This window comes from Cottoperca gobio, chromosome 9 (genome assembly GCF_900634415.1).
Source record: "Cottoperca gobio chromosome 9, fCotGob3.1, whole genome shotgun sequence".
NCBI lineage: Eukaryota > Metazoa > Chordata > Actinopteri > Perciformes > Bovichtidae > Cottoperca > Cottoperca gobio.
This window is the reverse complement of record NC_041363.1, coordinates 16,110,950-16,134,770: the sequence shown is the minus strand read 5'-3', so window position 1 is coordinate 16,134,770 and position 23,821 is coordinate 16,110,950. Positions and strand designations below refer to the sequence as shown.

At 40.9% G+C, this 23,821-nt stretch overlaps 1 protein-coding gene across 14 annotated transcripts; it reads right to left on the bottom strand.

Moving 5' to 3' along the window:
* Positions 1-823: 823 nt before the first annotated feature.
* On the bottom strand, positions 824-23,205 carry atxn2 (ataxin 2). 14 transcript variants are annotated; one of them, XM_029439407.1, is made up of 26 exons: positions 23,177-23,205; positions 20,926-20,956; positions 20,470-20,529; positions 19,955-20,026; positions 18,607-18,757; positions 17,783-17,797; positions 15,314-15,438; positions 15,045-15,136; positions 14,587-14,775; positions 13,429-13,601; positions 12,825-13,073; positions 10,892-11,077; positions 10,395-10,577; positions 10,091-10,198; positions 9,924-9,994; positions 9,469-9,833; positions 9,131-9,194; positions 8,890-9,036; positions 8,224-8,241; positions 7,531-7,603; positions 6,557-6,750; positions 5,415-5,595; positions 4,742-4,933; positions 4,040-4,251; positions 2,352-2,529; positions 824-1,629 (listed from the first exon to the last, which is right to left on the bottom strand). In XM_029439407.1, the coding sequence occupies exons 1-26, from the start codon at positions 23,200-23,202 to the stop codon at positions 1,601-1,603; spliced, it is 3,384 nt and encodes a 1,127-aa protein (XP_029295267.1). In that variant the 5' UTR covers positions 23,203-23,205; the 3' UTR covers positions 824-1,600. The 14 variants fall into 14 exon arrangements, with proteins under 14 accessions (XP_029295267.1, XP_029295260.1, XP_029295257.1 ...); XM_029439400.1 differs by lacking the exon at positions 23,177-23,205 and adding an exon at positions 22,494-23,073 and having other exon boundaries at positions 4,040-4,248; XM_029439397.1 differs by lacking the exon at positions 23,177-23,205 and adding an exon at positions 22,494-23,070.
* Positions 23,206-23,821: the final 616 nt, after the last annotated feature.

The window sequence follows — 23,821 nt, the reverse complement described above, 5'->3', positions numbered from 1 at the left end:
AGAAAGGACTACCAAAGGATAAGGCTAGTGAGGTTTTTTTTCTCCAAATTCTTCCCGTCAACATTATTTTGGGAATTAAATCCCATAAAATGTCTAGGGCTGCAACTAAAGATTATTTTAATCATAGCTGATTATATTTCTAGGTAATAGTTTGGTCTGGTAAACCTCAGAAAACTGCACCCATTAAAATGTTCCACAGCCTGAGGTGGTGTTCAAACAGTCCATAGCCGAAAGATTCAATTTACGATCAAAAAGACAGACATAAATCCTTACTGTGTAGAAGTTTAACAATGTCAGCGTTTCTGTCTGATAAATTCCTTAAAAATAATCGATCAAAATGCAAAAGTCTGTTTTTCATCCCTCGACCCTTTTGGTTTCTGCTGAAGAAGCAGAACTTTAAAAACGGGTCATAATGTATATGTAGATTAAAAAAGGCTTAATAATTTCCTATAGCAGCTCGGGCACTGTAGCTTTAAGCACTCATTATAGAAACAGGAGCACATTGAAATAAAGTTAGAAACCCCCTGTTGTACTTACTGATATATTATGTGTTAGTGTGTGTGTGATGCTTGTGTGTTAGTGTGTGTGTGTGTGATGCTTGTGTGTTACTGTGTGTGTGTGATGCTTGTGTGTTACTGTGTGTGTGTGATGCTTGTGTGACATGTGATTTACTCTCTTTTGTTCCCGAGATTTTATGATTTGGTGCCGTGAGTATTTACGGCAGCAGGAAGGTGTAGGTATGGATTAAAAAAACTACCGTGCCCGCATTCCAGGTAAAGGAACACATGAAATCCCCACAATGCAATGCAACCACAGTAAGCCATTCAGTTTTTAAAACTTTTTTATTGTTTTTAAATTTTTTTGCTCATTTTTTAAATTATTTATATTATCTACAAAGTAAAAGTTTTAACTTAAAAGTTACATAAGGGTCGGGTGAGAAGTGGGATCTGATCACCTCAGCCATTATAATTTCATAAATAACGTTTCTCCTGTCCTCTTGGCTGCCAAAACGAGTTTATTTCACAGGAAGCTTCTCGTCATGTTTCGTTTTTAGTTTGGTTAGAAACCTGTCATGTAGTCTGGAAACAAACGCAGCACATAGCAGCAGCAATAAACAGTAAGATTAATACCGTCTAAAAGTTGGAAGATCTTTTTTTTTCAGAACAAGGTGCAGACAAAATACAAGTTCCAGTTGAAATTTCTTCTTCACTCTCACGGATTAGTTTCTCTCATTCTCTCTTTCACCGTCTCACTTGGCAAGCTGACTCAAGTTGCAATTTGGGCACCCTGAAAGTGTGTGGGTGTTTTGTTTGTGTGAGTGTTTGCAGATATCAGGGGCTGAATAGGAGCAGGCTTGCCTGTTAAAACTCTCTAGTTTGTTAAAACATGTCACTGCATCAACCTGTTAACATTCTGTTATTGCCTAGTCTTGGAGGGAGGGGAGGGAAGAGAAAAGCTAATGTGATGCATGTCTGGTGAGGATGAGGAAAGAGGGGGGGAGGGGGGGGGCTCTCATTCTCTTCATCGCCTGGTGATGAAGGCTCTGGTTGAGAAGCGCGCTGCGGAGCGGCTCCCTCAGCTCGCTGGTGCCCTCCTCTGTCTACAGCTGCTGCTGATGATGAGCTTGCACTGCAGGGACGAGACAAAATGGGGGAAATGTTAAGGTCATGAATTTAGAGATTGTCCACAATTACACAGGGGGGGTAGGTCTGGGCGATGTGGTAAAAAGATCAAATTTGAGGCTTTTGGGCCCTTCACTTTAAAGGAATAGGTTCTTTTTTTTTAATAAAAAATATATTTTTAGAACGTATTCCTCTAAAGTGAATAGCCCCCAAATATCATTTCTATGTATACGAGAATGTTGAAACTGATTTTGCTTGCTGTAATCATTCCTCCTCGTCATACAAGCCATTAAAAAGGACACAACAGTCCTCATTCTGTGCAAAAGCTTATCTGAAGATAAAATAAAGGCTTCAGCAGCACTCTGAGTTCGACAAATCAAGTACAAAACAAAGTCAAGGCCCAGAATTTATGGCGGATCAGCATAGACTTTTCATGTCATGACAGATAATGTAGGCCGTCTCTAATCTATAGTACATTTTGACTGAACGTGTGCACATTGAAATAACTCGATTTTCACAATGTGCAAAAACAAATATTTTTAATTTATCAAACTTAATATCAACCAGCCCCCCCATTAAGGGTGAATATAATGGATGCCTAAATGTGCAGGTACTTGTGAGGTACAATGAAATGACATTATCATGCATATCTCCTTATAGATGGAAATATATAAGCAATAATCCTGACTTCCCCCCGCAGGAGTGTTCTATTTGATAAAACAAACGTACCTTGTGGATGTGCCAGGTAGGAGAAATGTGTGGTGGAAGAAACGGGTATGGGGTTGAGGGCAGTCTGGGGCATTTGTTGCTGCGGACCCCCTGGAGGACCCTGGGTGGCCATCAGCATCATTGTGGGGTGGGTCTGCCCCGGGTGGTGAGACTGCACTAAACCAGACTGCATGTGGGCCTTTGTAGGGGAGAAAGTGCGTGTGTGACAGTGAGAAACAGAAAGTGAGAATTACAGTGAGAGACGAACAGAAGGACAAGAGACGAGTTAATTAAAAAGATGAGACAGACGAGCATCAATGCCACAACATTCACAGCTCCTGCCTGTGTGTTACTGACAGGAGCAGCATGAATGGATACTCCATGGTGATGACCAGGCGACAATTTCTGGGTGTGGAGGATGGAAGAAAACATAACGTACAACATCCCTCTGGCAAACAGAGAAATAATCTCTGTTCAAACTAACCGACTGTAGAATTTAGCTCAGACTCTGTCGTCCCATTAAATACAGGACGAGCCATGTCTTCCAGACATTCTGCTCATTTATAACCACAGACAGAAAGATGCACAGTAACAAAAGCCGGAGTTTTGGCTTCAGGTAACGATTTAAATATACGGTCGGGAAAATGTACACTTGTTGGCAGGAATCTCTCGTTTCAGTTTGTACACCGGAGCAAAACCAGAAATCGACCCAACTCGTTTAATCTATACACAAACAGAAACGTAAAAAGTACAATGTGATTTTAGAGCGAGTTAAGTGCTTGAACTGCTTCTTAGCGAATGATCAGCCTCCAGCGGTAGCGTGGTCTGCTGGATACAGTTGGTGTGCTCAGGTTTTGTTGTCTATACAGGAACGGAGGAACTAAACCTGGAAACCTCACTGTGATGAAAAGACAACCGAAGGCTGCACACCGTCAAGAAATAGTTATACCGTGTGTTGTCGCTTTCACATTCATGTTAGTGCGCAGATTAAACAAAAAGGTACAATGTGTTTAGTTTGAAGAAATCCAAGCTAACCAGGTCCTAAATTAAGCTCCATACTTTACACACAGAGATTAATAAAGTTTCTAATCTAACTCTCTAAACAAAGATAAAGTGTGTCCCCTCTAACTACTATAAGACACAAAAGAGCCTCGCCTCCATGTTTACCAAAGAAGTTAGCTTCACAGCATTTCTATTTTCATTTATGGTTGGACGGTCTTGATTAATGAAAAAGGTTTGTTTTCCCCTGTAGTGTGCTGTTACATAAATACGATTGGCTTAAGCTAGCTGCCTTTTTACTTCTCAAACATAAATTGTACAGAGAATAACTCCGTGAAACAATGTGATCTTTCGAAAAATCACACAAAATTTGACGCCAAACACTTTGACCTGGTGTGTAGGATTATTGTCCATCAACAGAAGCTCTTTTGTAGAAAACAAACATGGTGTGTGTCGTGTTCCTCTTATAGCTAAAAACACTTATATTCACACCGAGAGAAAGTGAGATACACACCCTTATGTAAACTTGGTCTGACTGCCAAATAAATATCCACTGTGCTCACCACATTATCAACCCTTAAATATGACCCATTCATAAACTTAAACTACCTGCTGGACCTGATCCCAGATTTCCTCCTTCGCAGCGGCCAGTGTGAGAACTACTGTGGTTGTCCAGCAAGCTGATAGCAGGTTGTGACGTTGTGACCTACCTGCTGCACGTGCGCCATGTGGTTGTGGTTGTAGCCGTGCTGCACCTGCTGCGGGTGGATATAGACAGTCTGCTGGGCAGAGGGGAACGATGCCTGGGGAGACTGCGGGTTGGGCCCCGGGGTCATGGAGGGGGGAGTGGGGGCCAAGGCAGAATACATCTGCTGCTGCTGGGGCTGGTTGGCCAGATGGAGGGCCTGGGCTGCTGCTGCTGCTACGACACACAAGTAGAGAAACAATACTACCAACATACAATACTATAAGCACTCCATTTGAAACAAGACTTGCAGGGAATCCCCATTGGAATCTGGGCATGAGCGCAGCTGACCCAAAATAGTTTTCATGCTGACTCCATGGGAAGAAATCAACAGTGTTTGTGTGTTTTGATTCATTGATTATATTTCCCTGCCCACCGTAGCGAGTGAGGGGAATCTGCCTGTAGTGAAACGGGAAAGCTTACAGACAGAGAGGGAGCCTTGATCAAATCAATGCTGTATGGATATCTGTGTGATTTAAACAGCAGATTATTCTTCACTAAACGCAACAAAAAATAGAGTCGAAGCCTAAAAAAACACGTGGCGGGGGGGGGGGGCTGCTGCTGCTTTGGAGTGGATTGCTACATTTTTTAAATTAAAGCGCATCTGAAAGAAACGTGAAAAAAGCTTTCAGTGGGGATTAATTAGCCTTCAGGCAGGAAGCCTCACCTGCTGCTGCCTGCTGGTGCTGTGAGTGCTGGACTGGGCTGGCAGCTGGGTGGTTAGGATGTCCTCCATGTTGGGGGGGAGCACCCTGCTGGCCTTGGCCTGTAGGCGTGGCAGAGGGCTGGGGGTGCTGTTGGTGAGGGTGCAAAGTGGCGCTGGGGTGGGGGTACTGCTGAGGCATTGGCCCTGGAGACACTGTGAGACAGGGAGCAGTGTAAGTAAGGATGAAAAGTAATAAACAACTCACAACTAGGGGTGTGAATCTTTCGGTATCTCACGATTCGATATCAATTCAAAACGATTCCAGAGTCAAAATCGTTTATGGACTCAGTACATATGGGTGCTAATTTCACGATCTGAGCCGGAGTTGTTGCTAACTTTACTTTAATCAGCAGGTGGCAAGCGAGACACGGGGACTTGGCATGGGTCTTAATGAGTTGCTGCATTTATTCACCGACAAACAAACTGTACACACACTGCTCTGCGCTACTTTCACAGCTATAATCAACAAATCACACAATAATGCTCGACACAACTTGGTGTGCAGCATTTCTGTCCGTCAGTAACAATATCCGAGTTCTTTTCTAGAAAGAAATGATTTGTAAGTTGTGAATCGATTCAGAATCTTGGAAGATAAGATCAGATTTTTACTCCCCCCCCCTACACACAACATTACCTGCACATTCTGGCCGGTTGCATATAAACATACACAAGTGGTGTGCTGACGTACCATACATGGTGTGTGTCTGCTCTGGGTACTGTGTAGTGGAGGAAGAGACGAGGGTGGGTTGGCCATGTGTGGGTGGCGCCATCATCCTGGCACTGCCCTGCATTACCGGACTGAACACGTGCTGCGCCTGGAGGACAGACAGAAGACAGACAACATCAGCATTAGAGCCCATGTGTGTGTGACCCCAATCATTTAAACAAGTTTAGTCCTTTCCTATGGCTGGGTATCTAACCTTAGTGGTACGGACTGTTATGGAACATCACGGATCAAATATTGAAAACAGGTAAGTACCAAAAACTGGCATAGATTCAAACTAAGGTATCAAAAAAGCATCATTTTGGTATCGATACCAAACTTAAGATATTGTATTGTCAATAACAATGTACATTTCTAAAATAACCCAGCAGGTGTAAGAAAGTAGCAGGAGCCTGCAGTCAGCTCCACAAATTATGAAACACCGGCATCATGTCAAGCTGCTGGACCGCAGGCATCTGTCAGACAAATGGCTGAACAGCTGGGAGAGATAACGACTGTTCGAAATCGCATACTAACTTATTTGCATACAGCTCACTAAACTAACGATTAAGTACCTCATTACCAGCAGACTGTTCACACGGATGTAAACTCAGACGGGACTGCATCACCACAACGTTACCGGTCTGAGCTTCCGATTAATGTAAATTGTTGAACACAAATGTAAATTCCACTCAATTAAAAATGTTCCAGTAATATTCTAAAGCAAATTAATATTTCAAATATTTTAGTGTAATATGTTTTCTACATTATGTATGTGACCTCCTGTGTCTTTCCTCTAAACTGTAACTTCACGTCACTCGCTATCATTCGTAATTATTTAAATATTTAAACATCCCGGTTCGCCTTTGGACAGTCTGAAGAGCTACGATGCATTTTCATGTCTCATACTCAGAAACACTGGCTCATCTAGTATACGTCCATATAGTATGAATATTTGTTAGTATGTGAATTTGAACACACCAAAGACTGCCAGCACTAACTGCAGAGTAACATGTCTGCTGCATGTTGCTGAATCAGCTATAAAAAGGTTGTTTTGTTCCTAATACAGTTACCTGTGATTGGTAATGTGTCATCTGCTGGACCAGTGGCTGACTGGTGAACTGCTGCGGGCTGCAGGTGAAGTACTGGGCAGAGTAGGCAGGACTCTGTGCTACAATAGGGGGTCCTGCTGCCGTCGCTGGGTGCATCATGGTGGCCGTGCCTTGCGGGTGGTGCTGGTCTGACCTCTGCTGGGGCATGTTGGGTACTAAAGAGATTTCATGTGGAAGAAGTTTTGTTTAACATCCCAACAACAGAACTTTGGAGGACTGAGAAAGGAACTTCTCGTGTTGAGGCTAATTATTCACAGAATTGGCTTGAATACAAGACAACTGTTATAAGATAACATTCTTTCTGAAGATGAGTAACATTTGAGCAGATGAGTCCTAAAGGGAAAGTTTCCCAAGATGCGAGTAGTCCAAAATATATTGGTCATTTCTCTTGTAAAAGTGGATGTTTATTAATGCGTGTAATACATCCCACAGTCAATGTAGCTCATCCAAGTTAAGTGCAACCATTTCTTCCTTCAGTTTAACAGTTGTTGCACTAATGTTAACATCAGTTCTGATACCTCATGTGCCAACTTCTGGTACTTGTGTCAGCACTGCCGGTCCGTGCTGTATTTCTTTCTTACAGCCTTTGTGGTATGACACCATATATGGTCTCTGTGTTTGACTGTGTCTGTGCATGTTATTATTGTGCATGTTCTATTTTGTGCTCACGCTGCAAATCAATTTCACTCTGGGTTAATGAAGTTTATTAATTAATCAAGCAGTCACACTTTGTGTACGGCTTAAAGAAGTGGTTGGAATCATCTTCCCCGGCAGTTAGAAGTTTTCAGATCGTCATTTCCTGCTAATTTTTTGTCATACATTCAGGGCCAGAGCGAGACAGAGAGACATAGAGAGAGACAGAGAGACAGAGAGAGAGGGACAGAGACAAAGAGAGAGCTGGGAGGCAAATGAGCGAAAGCAATGGTTATTCTCACCTTTACCTGGTCTGTAGGGTTTAGACTGGCTGACTGTCATATGAGGCATCTGAACCTGGTACATAGCTGGAGACTGGAGTGAGGAGGGGAATGAGGCAGATGAAGAAAACAAGTTTATACTCAACCTTCTAAGGACACTTTAACATCATTTCTACAAGAATGAAAACCAGCCCTCGACTAAAAACTGGTGATTTCTTGCTTATTTGTGTACTACTCATCTGTGGGGCTTTAGTAGATAACCCCTCACCCAATACAAACAACACAACATAGTTTAAAAACACATGTGCGCATGTGAGATTGTGGGAATTATCTCTTACCTGGGACCACATGCATTTTCTATGTCTATCTATCATTGGGCAGAACAAGGTGTTTTACAACTATGACTAAAACCCAAACACTGAGCGTCATCTTCCATTCCTTAACTCTTTAACATTATACACCATGCTTTTCTATTACAAACAGTACAGCAGAAACAAAGAGGCTCAAACTCCTATTAGCTTACAGCCATTTAAACAGGTGAAGCCAATAGAAATAAGATGACGTTATAAGTCCATCTGTGATGACAGTTTAAAATTAATTGCAATAAGAAGTTGTCAAACCAAAATCTGATGGCATTTATTCAACAAGCAAAGAAACATCTCGTTACTAATTGGCCTTTAAAAAAAACAAAAGGATTAAAAAAAATTCACAAACCTTCCATATTATGCTTTTCTAATGGAGTGAGAGCGAGGAGGAGGAGGAGGAGGAGGAGGAGGAGGAGGAGGAGGAGGAGGGGGAAAAAAGGAAAAAAGAACCACTCTTTAGATGTTCACCAAGGTATTTTATCTTTTCTTAAAGCAACACAGGGGAAATGTAACAGATGTAACAGCTTTCATCAAAAATACGCTAAAAGCCTTTAATAAGTTCTTTGAGTGCTAAAAACATTATATTATATACAAATTCCATATAATTCCTCCTTTCTTTAAACATGTCAAAGTTTGTTATGCCAAATATTTACCTAAACATTTTTCAAATAATTCAAAAGAATGAATTCAGATAAATAACCGTGTCTTGAAGATGACAGAAGAAAGAAACGTTATAAAGTGATGGCGAAGGATGCACGTGTTCTGTATATCAACGTGTACAAAGAAAACTAAATCACAAAAGATTTGAAATGTAGCCTATAAAAAAACTAAACACGGAAAGAAATATATGCTGACGCATTATAAATTAATCAAAGCCAGAAAATACATGACATGTTGGGAGACCTCATGGTGATCGATTTGTTTTAATGAACTTTGCATTTCATACTGATTCAATGTGATGCTCGGGGTGATCGGCACGGAAAAGAAATGTTTTCACCATGCCGGTGTGTCTCACCTGCACTCCGGGGCTGACTGGTGTGAGGGGATACATCTGGGGGAAGCAGACTGTCTGGCCGTAGACAGCCGGGGGCTGCTGGACCACGATGGAGGGGCTGGGCTGGCCCTGAGGCCGGGGAGGCGTCGGGGTGTTGGCTGGTTTGGGCTGATGGAGTGTAGAAGAGACAGCCAGAGACACAGAATGTTAGTTCACTAACTATCTCAGTTGAAGTTGTGTTGTTTTGCAGCAGCATACTGACCTGTGTATTGAACCTGGGTTTGAACTCATTGGCATTTGGGTTCAGGGTTGATTTTCTCACTTGACTGCAGGAGGAGAACAAACAAGTGAAGAAGTTAACAATAAACAGATCACTCTGGAATTCTTATCACAACTATATTTTTTCTTAAAAGACTAAAACAGCTGGTTCTCAAAGAGGAGTAAATAGTGCATTTCCTGGGGACTATTTTCAGCAGCGGATTCAAACACATTTAATGATCTAGAGAGTATTTCAGGAATCCTGTCACCAAGTTCAACGGTGATGTCACTTAAACCATGTATTCAGTCTCCCCTCTTAACCACACCGTCTCTTCCACTCACTCTTGCACGGCCTCCTTTTTCTCCTCCTTCTCTTCATGCTTGGGTCCGCTGAATGTGGACGTGGCTGTCGTCTGAACCCCCTGTGATGTCACATCCAGCCCCGCTCTCTTCTGGTCGGGGGCTGAGGGAGACGGAGACAGTGCAGCGGGGCTGCCAGGCTTACTGGTGTTTGTGGAGGTGGTGGATGGAGCAGAGGCACCACCGGGAGTGCCAGCAGCTATCACTCCAACACCGTCTTCAGTGCCCTCCCGCCCCACTGTGGAGGCTTTGTCCAGGGGAAGGTCTTTCGGCTTGTCTGCTGGGTCTCTGGGAGGCTTGGTCATCATCTGGTCAAAGGCGGGGTCTGGGTTTGAACTAGACTGCAACTGGAAGAGGGACGATGAAATGAAGAGTAAGAGGAGGCACATACAAGTTCAAAAACTTGGTTAGTTACGTCAGGTTTTCAGAATACTTACCCTAAAATCGACACTAAATTTCTTTAAATTATCTATTTGTTTTCTGTGGTCTGGTGCCATAGAAGGGGGTCCTGTAAGGTGAGTAGAGAGAAAGATACATGATGATTGAGGGTTTCAGTCATTACCAAAAAGACTCAGTGAATACAGCTGCCCAGTGTAAACTGTACCTTTACAGACTGGTCTGGTAATACTAGGTGAGCTGTCCAAGGGCTTGATGTTCTCTTTGTTAGCCGTGGGGGAAGTCTGTCTCGTCTCCTGGACACGACACTCTTTTGCTATAACAGAGAAAAGGTCTGTTGACTCCCAGCAAAAAAACAGAGCAAGAACTTGTGAGAAGTGCTTCTGGGAGTGACCAAAGCTACACTAAAACATCAAATCCAAGTACACAGAAATCAGGCATTTCATATCATACTTAGCATTCTCATTCTCTTAATCGTTCTCAGTGAAAGTGTGGGTTTACTTTAACCCTACCATCTGCTGAAGAAGAGGCGACCATGTTGGGGGCGGGGCTAGCAGCAGTAGGAGAGGAAGCTGATGTTGCTGTAGCAACAGTTTCCACAGGAGCTGTTCCTGTCTGGGGTGCTGGGAGGGAGGAGGAGGAGCCAGAAGAGGCCCCACCCATACTATTCTGTCGGGGGGAGCGAGGTCTGTGAGCTGAGGAGGGGAAGAAGAAATTAGATTTTTGGTGATCATAACGTTATGCCAGGTTACCCTAACCACCCTCACTGAAAGGGTTTTACCCATGTTTGTACTCATCAACATTAAAAAGGTGCTTTTTAATGTTGATGAAATATGTTAAACGCAATCATTCCAAATGTGCAGTCCAGTGGAGCTAAACCATCATTTCTTATCTCCTTTGGAGATGCGTTCCATTTTGCGATATAAGTAGAAATGTTTATACAGAAATTTATCAAAATAAAGACACACAATAAGGAAAGAATTAAAAAAGAAAGAAATTACTATTCTACCTCCGCTAACCACCGAGGACCATGTCCCTCCAGAGGAGCTGCTCCTGGTTGGTGGAGTCACTGGGACCTCTCCAGGGGCATTGTGGGAAATTAAATCCACTCCTGGAGGGACTCCAGTGGTCCGGCAGGGTGGCACTCTGTGAGCTCGAGGCGTCCGCTGGGATTTTGGAGACATCCTGGGTGGGCCTGTAGATGAAGAAAGACTGATGAAGACGGATATAACTCCATACACAGACAGTGGAGGTGTGGTCAACACACTTAACAGCCTCTGTTTCCTACAATCCTGCAGTGAAGGTTTCTCTTTGAAAATCATCAATGTCTCACAAAAGCTTTAAAAAAAACAAAACAAGACCTGTGCACCATAACATCTCATCTCATCTAAAGGTTTAAATATCCCATCACACCGTAATGTTATTTGGTGACATGCATGTTAGTGGAGAAAGTGCATATGATCCTGTAAAATGATCAAACAACACACCACACTTCAAACCACAGCCAAGTGAAGTGAGAGATGAGAAATGGGGAAACAGGAAAGAAGGTGAGGTGGAAACCCGTGTTTAAAGGATTCACTGTTTAGCAGAGTTTGTGCGGTTACACAAATCTTACAGGTGACAGCCCAGTGCAAACTGATCTTTGGCTAAACAGAAGTTTAATTATTTTCCCAGTTCACTAATAACTATTACTAATAACACCAGTAACACATTTGAAAAGTATAAACACGATCCATAAGTATTTTGACAGCGGCACATAATTACTTTAGCTCATTGGCTTTAACACAAAACAAGGACTAAGCTGTTGAAGGACTTGATGACAGTTTTAACTGTGCACATGGTTGGACTTGTAACGCTTAAATAAATTCCTGCCCACATTTTAACTGTGAAAGATAGTGTTGAGTCTAAAACCAAAACATTAACTAATTAATTAATTAATTAAACTTAATTAAAGAGTAACATGGTGTTTTTGCTGCAATGAGGTTGTCATTACAGGTACAACAGATCACACTAGCTGGCCTTCATCACAGACGCAACAGACTTCAAATGTTTTAAGCAGAAGCGGTCATACGGCAAAATTAACCAAAGGCCAATTACCCATTAAATTGAGGAGCCATGTATTAAAACATTTTTTACATTCCTACACAGTCCATCCAATATAGATGTAAACACCCTCAAATTAAAGCTCAAAGCTGGTCATTTAATCTGATATTCATTGAGATTATTTCAAATCCAGTACTGAGTACAGAGCACACAACAGAAGATACAATATTAAGATCTGTCTGTGAGGCCCAACTGATTAAGTTTTAAGTAATGTGTGCTCTTTTAAAGAAAGGGCCAATTCAAACTTCTGTGTGCATCTTTCCAATGCTTCATTTACATTTTCGTATATTTAATAAATACAAATAACAACAATCTTGGAAACGTTTATGGCTATTATAATTGTTGTTCAGTCAAATCTGATTTTAATTCAATTCAAGCAGCAACAACATTCCTAATTAGCTCAAATATTATGCTGTCTGAGGATCTTCCTCTTGACTGCTTCGTCAGAAAACATTTTGAGACTCTGGTGCTGTGGTGTTTTAACTCTTGCTATAGAAAGCACAGCACACATCATGGTGCACCCACATGCCAGGTGAAAATCCCTGACGCTCTGACAGAGGATCAGCTTAGTGGCTTACCAAATCCTCACAATTTCCATTTATATGGAAATTGCAATTCTGACCCCAAATCAGTCAGAAAAAACAACTTCACCCATTTTTGTTGTTCCACACTAGACCTGGGCAAATATATATTTGAAAGTAGTTTCCTTATTTAACTTTGAAGACGCTTTTAACATCTTTCAGTATGATTATTATGGAAAATCGTTTCCATATTGAGCTCAATCCATCCACCTTCAACTCATGCCTTTGCCCAGGTCTACTCCACACTGATGTGGGTACCTTCTGAAGACATGCGTTTGGGCAGAGTAGAGGCTGGTGATGAAGGCCCATGGTGGGAATAGGAGGATGAGGAGGAGGGATAGGAGGGGTGGGATGAATGAGAGGGAGGCCTGGAAGGTCGAGAGGGGGGTCTGGAGGGTGGCCTGGTGGGCGTGGTCGCCCGAGGAGGCAGGGAGGAGGGGCCAGACTGGTAACGAAAGGGGGGGCGGGAGGAAGGAGACGGACAGGGTGAGGGCCAATGGGATGAACCTAAAAGAGGGAAGGACAAATGATCAAGGATGAAAAACGGCAGATAATAACCAGTTAAAGTGGGGAAAACAAATGTATAGCAGGAATATAAAGTAGGAGGAGATTAATAAATAAGAGAAAGAATGGCAAGGCAGAAATATAATTATTTAATTGTAAAGTGCAATAAATGAATTAATTAACAGCAACAAAAAATGATGAACTTCCCAGAGACTCTAAACCTCAAGTCCTCACCGGCTTTACTTCAGTCTAACAGTAGAGGATCGTAGAGGAGAAAACATCTGCACCTCTAGGTATTTTGTACATTAGGGTGTAGCAAGTAACACCATAGGTTTGTGTGAGATGTATTAACACATACCTCCGTTAACCACCCTCTGGTCAGCCCCGGAGCTGGGACTGTAGTCGTGAGGTCCTGGTCGAGGAGTTGAGGGTCCAGCTGAGCTCTGAGACAGGCGAGGTGAATTCTGACGTCCCGGTCCCCAGGACATCGCCTCCCTGTTCCTCTGACCTGGAGGAATGTACTTGTTCTCTCTGCGCACCACACACACAACACGCAAACACAAAAACAAACAACACAGGCAGATGGTTCAGTTAAATTAAAGGGAGGAATTCATCTACACTATTACATTCAACGAAGTACTAGCCAAAATGAGCATGTTTTCTTTAATTACCAAGAAAGTATTTGTTCTGGAAGCAGCTGCCGTCTACTTTGTGAATTTGCTGGAACAACATTTCTTCTCCCTTTAAGGCTCAAATATGCTTCTCAAGCCGGAGTCTTTCTACGGCAATTGCATGGCGTCTGTCTGCAAGCTTTATGTGCATACATATACATGTCTCTTTGCTCTTATCCTTGCCCTTTGATGGTGAGAGCTCAGACTTTCAAAAAAATATTCTGATGTGTGGTGTACGACATGTTACTATAAAGAAAATGTAGAGGAACTGTCGTATATGCCATGCAGGGACATTAAGGCAGGCAGTGAAAGTGTATAAAAATGTGTAAAATTAGTCTCTTTGCAGTTATTTCTTAATAAACACAGTACCTGTGGGATAAACGAGCAACTACCTGATGATGAATCATCTCTGGTTATATTTATAGTCAGCTTTACTGCATGAACATGTTGCGATTTGGTAGAAAGAAAAGGATGAAGGGAATATTTTATTGAACCATATAACAATAAAGCATGAATGATGCATGTTCCTACAGACCTATAGACGACGACGTTTGCAAACCGGCCAGCTCTGTGACTTTACAGTATGCACATTCTTAATAATGATAACAAGTAAAAACTAAGTTCCATTTTGGGACTGGAAATGTTGCAGTGTTGTGCTGCTGCGTTTTAAAAAGGAGCTGGCATTGCAGCCCAGATTAAGAGCCAATTACCAACAATGAGAATTAATCAAATTTGAGAGGCACATGCTGGTTGTGAACTGCAAATACATAATTACAAGGACTGTACCGACACACTCACAAGAATTATGTATTGGCCCCAAGTTTGTATGTGTGGCCTGGTTTCACCTGCTTAGTGTGTGAGTCTCCCTTTCCCCTCGCATCACAGCAGTATATTTCTCCTCCTCAGAGCGTTCATCGTTCTCCAGGGCCACACGGGCCTTGTATGTGGCACTGGCCTCAATCTCCTCTGCCAGCTGGGCGGCACGCGCCTCCCTCTTGAGAAACTCTTCTGAGTTGTCCCGTTCCAGGGGGACACTGGGAAACAAGACAAGGTCAACAGGGTGATGGAGTGACTTGAGATGGTCTTATATCAAGTTTTTATTTAAGTCATGTGAGGTCATAAGAACTTTATAACCAGAGATATTTAAAATATCAGCAGTAAGCATATTTTTATTTATTGAAATATTAACTGCATTAAGAGTATGACACCCAGATGATGTCTGAAAAAGGCAACAAAGGTCAACAGAATAAACACAAAGTGATGCGTACATAAAAGGAACATACATGAACATAGAAAGGCTTACGTGTATGTGGACAGGCTGCTGTCATATGTAGACAAGACTCCATATTTCTCCTCGTTGTACTTGAACATGTCATTGGGGTCCCACCCGTTTGACTGAACACAGAGAGAATTTCACAAAAGGCCCATTAACAAATGATCAATGATGTGGATCAGATGACACAACCGGTTGACTTCTTTCACAGTCATATTTACAAGTCATCATATGGATGCATGTATGGATTCTATGTGCTCACAAGTGCAGCATCAATGTGTTTGTGTCTGTTTTCTTACCACATCTGTATCCAGAGACTCGAGGCTGTCAGAGTTGTGGGTCTCTCCTCCATCCCAGGGCTCTAGATCCTTCTCTTTATGCTCGCCATTGATCTTACCGCTCACTGCTGCATCTGTGAAGTTGTCTGCAGCACAGACAAAGAATACATATTTACACACACGCACACACACTTTATGCAGGGAAGCACTCATGCCTTAAGAGCTTCTGCCACAATCTCTCACAGCAAAGGTCTATATGGAGGTAGTGGTGGTTCACCAAGCACACCCACTCACAACCAGACATGGGTCTAACTGGATCGAAAAGAAAAATCCTTTCAAAATTTGTTTTAGCGATTGCTTGAGCTGGCCTTGGTAAAGCTAACAAGGATAAAATGTTCTGACAGTGTGAGCAAGAATGTGAAAACAGCCTTGAAAAGAAAGGCACAAAGCTATTCCTAAATTACAGCCTTAGCCTGTAAACAAATGTACTAATTAAATCACAAAGGTGCTCCAAACATTCCTCTGAAATTAAATGCAGGGATTACAGAATGTCTACAAGGCCTGTTTTTTAGCCACAATTATTACGCATTACTATGGCAACACCATGAACGACAACATTTACATGTATAAAGTCTACTAGGGGCGGATGAGTCCACACTTTCAGGGCCATTCACTATTAAACTTACAGAATATGTTGGTTGGCTCTACTAGGGTGGGCTGCCAAACTCGGTACTTTTAAGGATATCGACTGAATTATGTCGACACTACGGATTCACATTAAATCAACCTGTGCCTCGTGCTATGTGCTGAGTCACACTGACAGGTTGGAGGTTGTAGGGACGGGGAGGGAGGGGAGATGGAAGGAGGGGTTTCATTTTGTGTGGCGTATAAATATTTAAATAACAAAATGTTGAAGTGGAGACCTATTTTTACCACTAAAGTAACATTGTTATTACAGAGAGAGTGAAGTAAAAGGGTACTCCAGGTTTAAATGTAAACTGTACCCAAACCCTAATAATTTGAATTAGCTCCATATTTTATAACAATGTATTTTTAAAGTCCTGGGAGATAACACTGAAGTATTAGTGACCAAAGGCAAAGTGGATATAATCTAATAACTACAAAGGGTATCCAACTGTGAATACTTGGAAGCTGTGTGCAGTAAACTCTTCATATTCTACTAAGTTTATCTAAAAGCAGGGACAGAGTTGCTCAAAGAGAAATCCAATTACATTCTCAGAACTGGCACTAATGAACTGCGTGCATTGAGCATATCCTCCACCTGGAGTTACATAACTCAGCCATCCAAACTGATCCCACAATACAAAGTGCATTTAAGCATTTCTGGCACAGAGCAAGTTCAGAGTTACTAGATTGGCCCCATGCAGACAGTTTGGCTAACAGGCCTGAATTATATTTATAGAGGTGGTTGGTATGCTCTATGCATCCTGTCCATCAAGGGAATTGTAAATAAAATAGGGAACATTTACAAATCAAATGTCGGGATAGTGAGGGGAAAGCAAACATGCATTTAGTAGCAGTCAATCAAATGACCTCAAAGCACTTCAGGGTCAAATCAAATTAAACATCCTGACATAAATCGATTTTTAATACAATGCTCAGAAAGCAAATTAAGGTGCTAGTACTCAACATGAGTTTTCAATATGTTGCTTTCACTGGAATCATACTCATAATGCTTACAATTTCTCATTTAACATCTAGCTTTGATTTAAACTGAGCTCTGATCCAGGAAGGTTTGAAATCAAGTGCAGTGGCAGCAGACGCCCATGTTTAGGAAAATAACATAATGCTCTGAAAGATAAGTTAAGAAAAAAATAATAATCATATCCTTCTTCTTCCAAGAGTGAGTCATTACTGAAAAGGTACCAGGAGCTACGTACTGGCTCCAATTGAACTTGGGCCTAAACCATGAAATAATAATGAGTTAAAACTATATATCAAATCAAATAATTCAAAGCATGACTTAAAACTACTGTTATATATATATATATATATATATATATATATATATATATATATATATATATATATATATATATATATATATATATATATATAGTATATATATATATATATATATATATAGTGTCAGTTTAAAACAAATAAACATATTCTCTCACACGTTAGGATTCCTGATAAGTAAGCATAAAGCCATACATATAATGTCCAAGGCCATGACAAGGATAGGCTTCAGCATCTGCTGCTCTCTAAAGTCACAGCCTAACTGAACAGTGCATCATAGAGCAAGTGGCAACTCTTCCACCGAAAGCAACATCCACTCAAAAGATAACAGGAATGGTGAAAAGACGGAGCAAGACCGACTTGGATCAGAAATTTGAATGTTATTCTTTAGATTATGTAATGACATGCAGTGACCCCCAAATTCCCTCATCAAATTAGATTTAGGAGATTCACAAATGTGTTTGCGTACATAGAGATGTGCAAGAGGAGAAAACAGCCATATATTACCTGTGTCAGAGGAGACTAGACCATGGGAGAGGAGAGACAGACAGATGACAGAGAATCAGAAGATGGACCGACAGATGTCCGACTGGCGATCACACCAACAGTTTGTTTTTTTATACAACTTTAGTGTGGTTTTAATATATTTATTCAAGCCATGTATGTACCTTCTAAACAAAAAAAGACACATTTTAACAGTTCACTATCTGCAGAAATAATAGTTATTTAAAAACACTGAAGTTAACTGCCTTATTGATCGCTAACATTGGCAATGGTGTTTTAGAGGTTTTACTTTTCTGCAAAAATATTGTGAAAATTCCAGTCAGTCCACAATTTTTTTTTTATTCAACAGGATAATCATTTTACTTTACAAGTAGCATCAGTGCAGTGCCATCTCTGTCAATCATGTGGTGGGACCCTCACACTTTTTAACCTGCTCATTTTCAGAAAATAAAACCCTCCCACACAGCTTATTATCGTTCAAAAAAGAATTGTATGGGTCAAGATTAATTAGATGAAGAAGACTCATTCTGCCTTTATGGAGTGTCCTTGCTGCGCCAGGGCAACCTTCAGACCAATCAATATCAATACATTAGTCTTCAATGACCACTCAGAGCGGACACACAAGATTTAACTCAAGGTAGTGAATACAGACTGAAACTGATCAAAACGTTGCGTGTATGCTCTGATGGGCATGCAATACAAAGACAAACTGACCTCACCAGTTTACATAGTGTATGCTTCATGGGTTTTTATGTACAAGACTAGGTATATAAAGACTGCTAATTATGTACCTCGATAATATGCATCTACACAAATGCCCTCAGTACCTTTCCTGGCGAAATTCAGGTCCACGTCTTTAAAGGTCACCACTACGACATCTGAGGCCTTGAAAATGATGCTCTCCACAATATCCTCTTTCCTGGGAGCTATGCTCGGCTCTGGGCTCTTTCTGTGGGCTGCATCCAACACCAGGTCACACTGAGGGAGAAAGTTATGTATAATGGGATTAAAGAGGAATCTGAAATACAGCATCGTGTCATCCCAGCCATGCATCAAAGTAGCTGGAAAGACATTTTAATAATCAATTAACATTTTCTGGTGCCAGCTTCTCAGGGAGGATGGGAGTTATATCATTGTGAATTAAATATCTTTTCATTTTGTAGATCAAGCAATTTGTAAAATGAAGAGGTCACCTTGGCCTCTCAAGTTGTGGCAGACACCTTCTGACACTTTATACACTAAACGATTAATAAAATTTTAAAAAGTGATAGATTAATAGATAATGGAAATAATCCTGATGAGCAAACAGACAAAATAGGACTAAATTAATAAAAGTCTCTTGTGATGTGATTAATTGCAATGAAAACCTGAAATATTGGCCCTTCAGGCGGAACTAAATTACATATTTTCTAGTTTTGTTGGCTGACAGCATATACAAAACAAAAGTTTGATTGATATCAAGAAATTGAGTTCTGCTAATGTTATGGCATCCATGCCATATAGAGGAATTTCTGGTCTTCAATATTCTCAACACAAGGAGTTAAACTACAACTAGTATAATATCATAAAAGAATATGGAAAACACAAGCCCTGCAACCAAACATTACATTGTTGACTAAGAGACAGTACACAGGGGTGGTGAATATTTCAGCATGTTTGACTGTTCAGCTTGTGGTAATAAAAGCCAAATGTGATGCTTTGTTTCGGTCTCAAAATTCTATTTATTTTGAGGTATCCAGAGAGCCTTGTTCACATTTCACTCACACAACCTTATAAAAGATGTGGGAGATATAAGATACATAATGCCAACTCCGCTATAATGTACATTATTGACATCACATCAAGCCAAGCCACTGCCAAGTGAACTGGACAAAGATATTCTAACATTTCTCAGGTTAAACTTTTCATTTTGGAAAAATAAAATGTTCTTAACAGTTGAAAGATTGGAGAATACTTCAACCTGAAAGGGAAGATGAAGGGCCACATACCTCCCCTCCATAAAAGGAAAGATGGAAATGGCGATCTTTGCTCAAGCCACTTCAGGGGTGAAGCTGCTATTGAGTGCTGGCTGTGCGCCATCTTCCCAGCAGATTTAATCATTAGTACTACTACTAAGGAAATTACAGATATATCTACATATTAGCACCTAGAAAGAACACTGTGTGTAATCCTTACCTCTGGACCATATGTCTTAAATACTCCTTCATAGACCGCTCCATTTTTCACTTTCAGCTCACACTTGGTCCCCTATAAATAAATAGGCCTAGCATTATTCACTCTATGCAATACACATTGAATTAAGTGCCAATGTCAATTTACACATTAAAAAAACAAGTTCAGAAACCCATCTGCTGTGAAAAAGACAAATGATTGATCAATCTCTGCTTTGTTTATGCAACCAGCTGTCTCTACAGTTCGCACAGGCTTTGTTTATAGCAGCGTAGACATTTTGAGGAAACAGCATGTGGGGAAAGACAGACTGCAGTACATACTGCTGTTACAAATTCATTTACAGTAAGTACAATACAGTAAACACTATGGTTCACATGTTTTTTTCTATAAAAGTATATTTAAACTGTGCTTATTTCTCTATTCATTATTGTTATAAAACAGGTCACAGAATGCATAAAGACATACTAGACATATCTGGAACATCATCTAAGAAAACAAGACAGACACACATAACATACCACCACTGAAGTCAAGACATGGACCATCCTCATATTTGCATATACACCATTGAAAATAACCTAAAGGAAAAAAACAGTTAACTTCTGATGTTCCCCATTTACAAAGGAAATGGTAATAAATAGGCTATCATAGGCATGTGACACCTACTGGGCATTTGTTCCATTCATAATGCATAAAATTAAACAGATATCCAACCACTGGATTAATTCTTTCTCTGAGGTCCAATTCTATGCAACGTTTAAAATAAATTGAATACCTTATAAAAACATGTATTTAAATCTCTGCACAGAATGAACAAAAATAAGCATTAATCTAGATTAATGTGAGTTTTCATAAAGCAGCTTCCCTTCTTTGGTAAATTACAGCAATCAGGAGGTGACCCAAAATTCTGATGATACATCCCTATGTGGCATTAAATTATTTTTCACTGACTTGAGAATTAACCGGTTACTTACTGCTGCAGGACCTTTACCACTGTGTCTTCCCCTGAAAGAAAAAATGGCATTGTTGTCAAACTCCCAATCATCATTATCACTGAATTTCTTGCTAGCATACTGAAACAAAGCACTCTCTAAAGGGGGCAACTATAGACTGAATGGTAGGAATCTCAAGAGGTAATGGTGTATATCCAAGATGGTAAAGTATTGCCGTTGCACGCGTTTAAAGGGGAATCCCAAGAACCATCATTAACACAAATATAATCTACATTGAAATGTACATTTATTATTACACATTTGAATGAAATGTAGATTCTGAAATTACCCACAGATTCCAGGATATTTTACTGGTTGGAATAATGTTCAACGGGCTGCCAGCCAAACACTCAGTAGTCTACATTTTTTTCCAAACATGTCCTAAAATGCACCTTGTTCAGCAGCTGGCACATGGCCAGGCATTCACACATGATTCGATTGTGGGCAATGGCCTCTCTCCCTACATTATATCTGTTGTAGTAAATGAGGAATATGTTCACTTGAACACAGGCAGCGCCTCAATGTTAAAATAAAACCAATCCAAGTAATGTCGAATTGAAAAGGGCTGGTTTTGTGTGCATCAGTCGACCTGGTCCTATCGTTTTCTACAATATTTTCGCATGGCCTTAATGGATGAAACCTACGCAATGAATGGGACGCACTGTCCTAGTGACCGGTGAATAGCAGTAGGACCAAATTAAACAGCAAAATTCACGACACCCATGCCGCTTCTGCACTGACAGTATGTGTTGGCTTTATCTTAGAACGACATGTCATGTACAGAAATGTCATGCTTCAAGGACATTATTTCACACGAGCAGCAACGGCAACGTCAAGGTTGAAAGCCCGTCGGTCTATAATACCCCCTTCTCCTCCTCACCCCCGTTCTCCACACCCGCCCCCTTTCTTTCGTGCACCCACACGTTTATATCAATTTCTTGGCAAACCCGTTGCAGCAATGTTGCGGTAACGTACCAACATAGATGAGAGTAAAATGAAAACAAACACAGCTGTTCTTTTAGGGCGGAACATTCGCTAGGCTGTCCCGTTAGCTAGCCGCTGTAATACTGAATGAGGCAAGTGCACTAAATTACAAGCATGGGCTGTCATATAGCTAATTAACGCTAGCTAAATGGACTCCAAGCTGATCATAAACTGGTAACAACTTGGCAAGCAGCATCACTGCTACACACGTGAAGGGAAATAGGTTTGTCCATTCCCAACATGTCTAAAAACATAACCAGAGACCAGATTATACGTTGTATTTACCGTGCAAGAGGAGGTAACGTTACCTCGAAGTTGCAACATTATTGGGGCAAGCGGACAGGCCTCGCTAGCTAAACTGCATAACGTTACGCTAGGTGACCAACTCGTCGCAAGGCCCACATAACGTTCAGAAACGCGTACTAGTTTTGGACCCCTTAACGGGAATGTCATCTCTCAAAACCGCCACTGTTGGAAGTGGATGTTTCCAAGTACTGATATCTGGCTACATTAACCCCCGCTGCTCTGTTTTTTTCCCGCTAAGTTAACATTTTTATTTCACAGACCTGCCCAGATTCTGTCTTCCCCCGCCGCTTCCTCCAGCACCGGAGGCGGCGGCACCAGCGGTGTTGCCACCGCCGGGCTTGCTGCGATTTCCACCGGCCTTCATTGACATGGTGATCCCATAAAAGACAGCGTCTTAAAACGACCAGCTTCACACCGCAATTTCTTGACGATGTGTGATTGTGTGACAGCTCGCTAACGTTAGCAATCCTAAGATCTGGTAAACTAGTAGCAGGGTAATGTCAACGTGCCTCTTGAGGAAGATGCTATGCTAAGAAGCTAGCTCGCTAACAGTTGCTATCTAAATTAGCAATCTGTACAATTCCTATTAAAACGGGAAAAAAATATATTTTAAAAAGACAACACGCGCCAATCACTCTTCCAAATTAAAAATGGATGTTACACCTCTTGTCAGTTTGTTGTGTAATCCTAACAAATAAATTCGTTTATCTCAAAATAGGGTTTACAGCTATCTCAGGTTCTTTCCGTTGCTAACAGCGAAAAGACCAAAACAGTCTGAAAGGGGACAAAAAACTGCGGAGGGATATATGAAAGGCGTAACAGCTCATAACGTATAACCAAATATTCCTACACGGTGTTCTTTGAAAACCATCAATCTGCAACAACAAAAAAAGACAAACGTAGTCATATTTAAACTAGACCACCAAACAAAACGTATACATACTCGTTTGTTTTGCAAGAATCATACATACAACATGGCACTATTTTCAGGAAGTCCATGAATCCTTGACGGCTGTTTTGTAGCATCCACGTGAGCCGGCAAACACTACACACAGCCACTCCCACATAGAAACACACTATTTACACGCTGCTCGTGTGTGTATATTGATGGAAACATTTGACATGTTATGTGGGGCTAAGATTAATTTACATAAAATAGATGTTATTCTTTATTATGGGAACTATGATCTGGACAAAAGTTTATTCTTTATTTTAAAAGTTTTATATCCAGAAAAATACAAATGGTCTGAAACGAAATCAAACATTTACCAGTTCAAGCATGGAATGAAACTGTACTTTGAAACACCAAAAGGACTGACAAATCAGAAAGCAATCAGGACTATCATCTATAATGCCTCAACAACCTATTTTTAATATAAAAATGTATGTACCCCTTTTCCTCTTCTTGTTATTTTCTTTGCAACTAATTGTATTCCTTGTGTCAATGAACATTTTGTAAAAAATACACAATATGTTGCAAATTAGGTACATCTTGCAAATAACTGGTCTGACCTCGACAATTCTGTTGCACATAGACATATGAGATGGATTTGGTTGCGCAGGTAAATTGCCTTTACAGCATAATAAT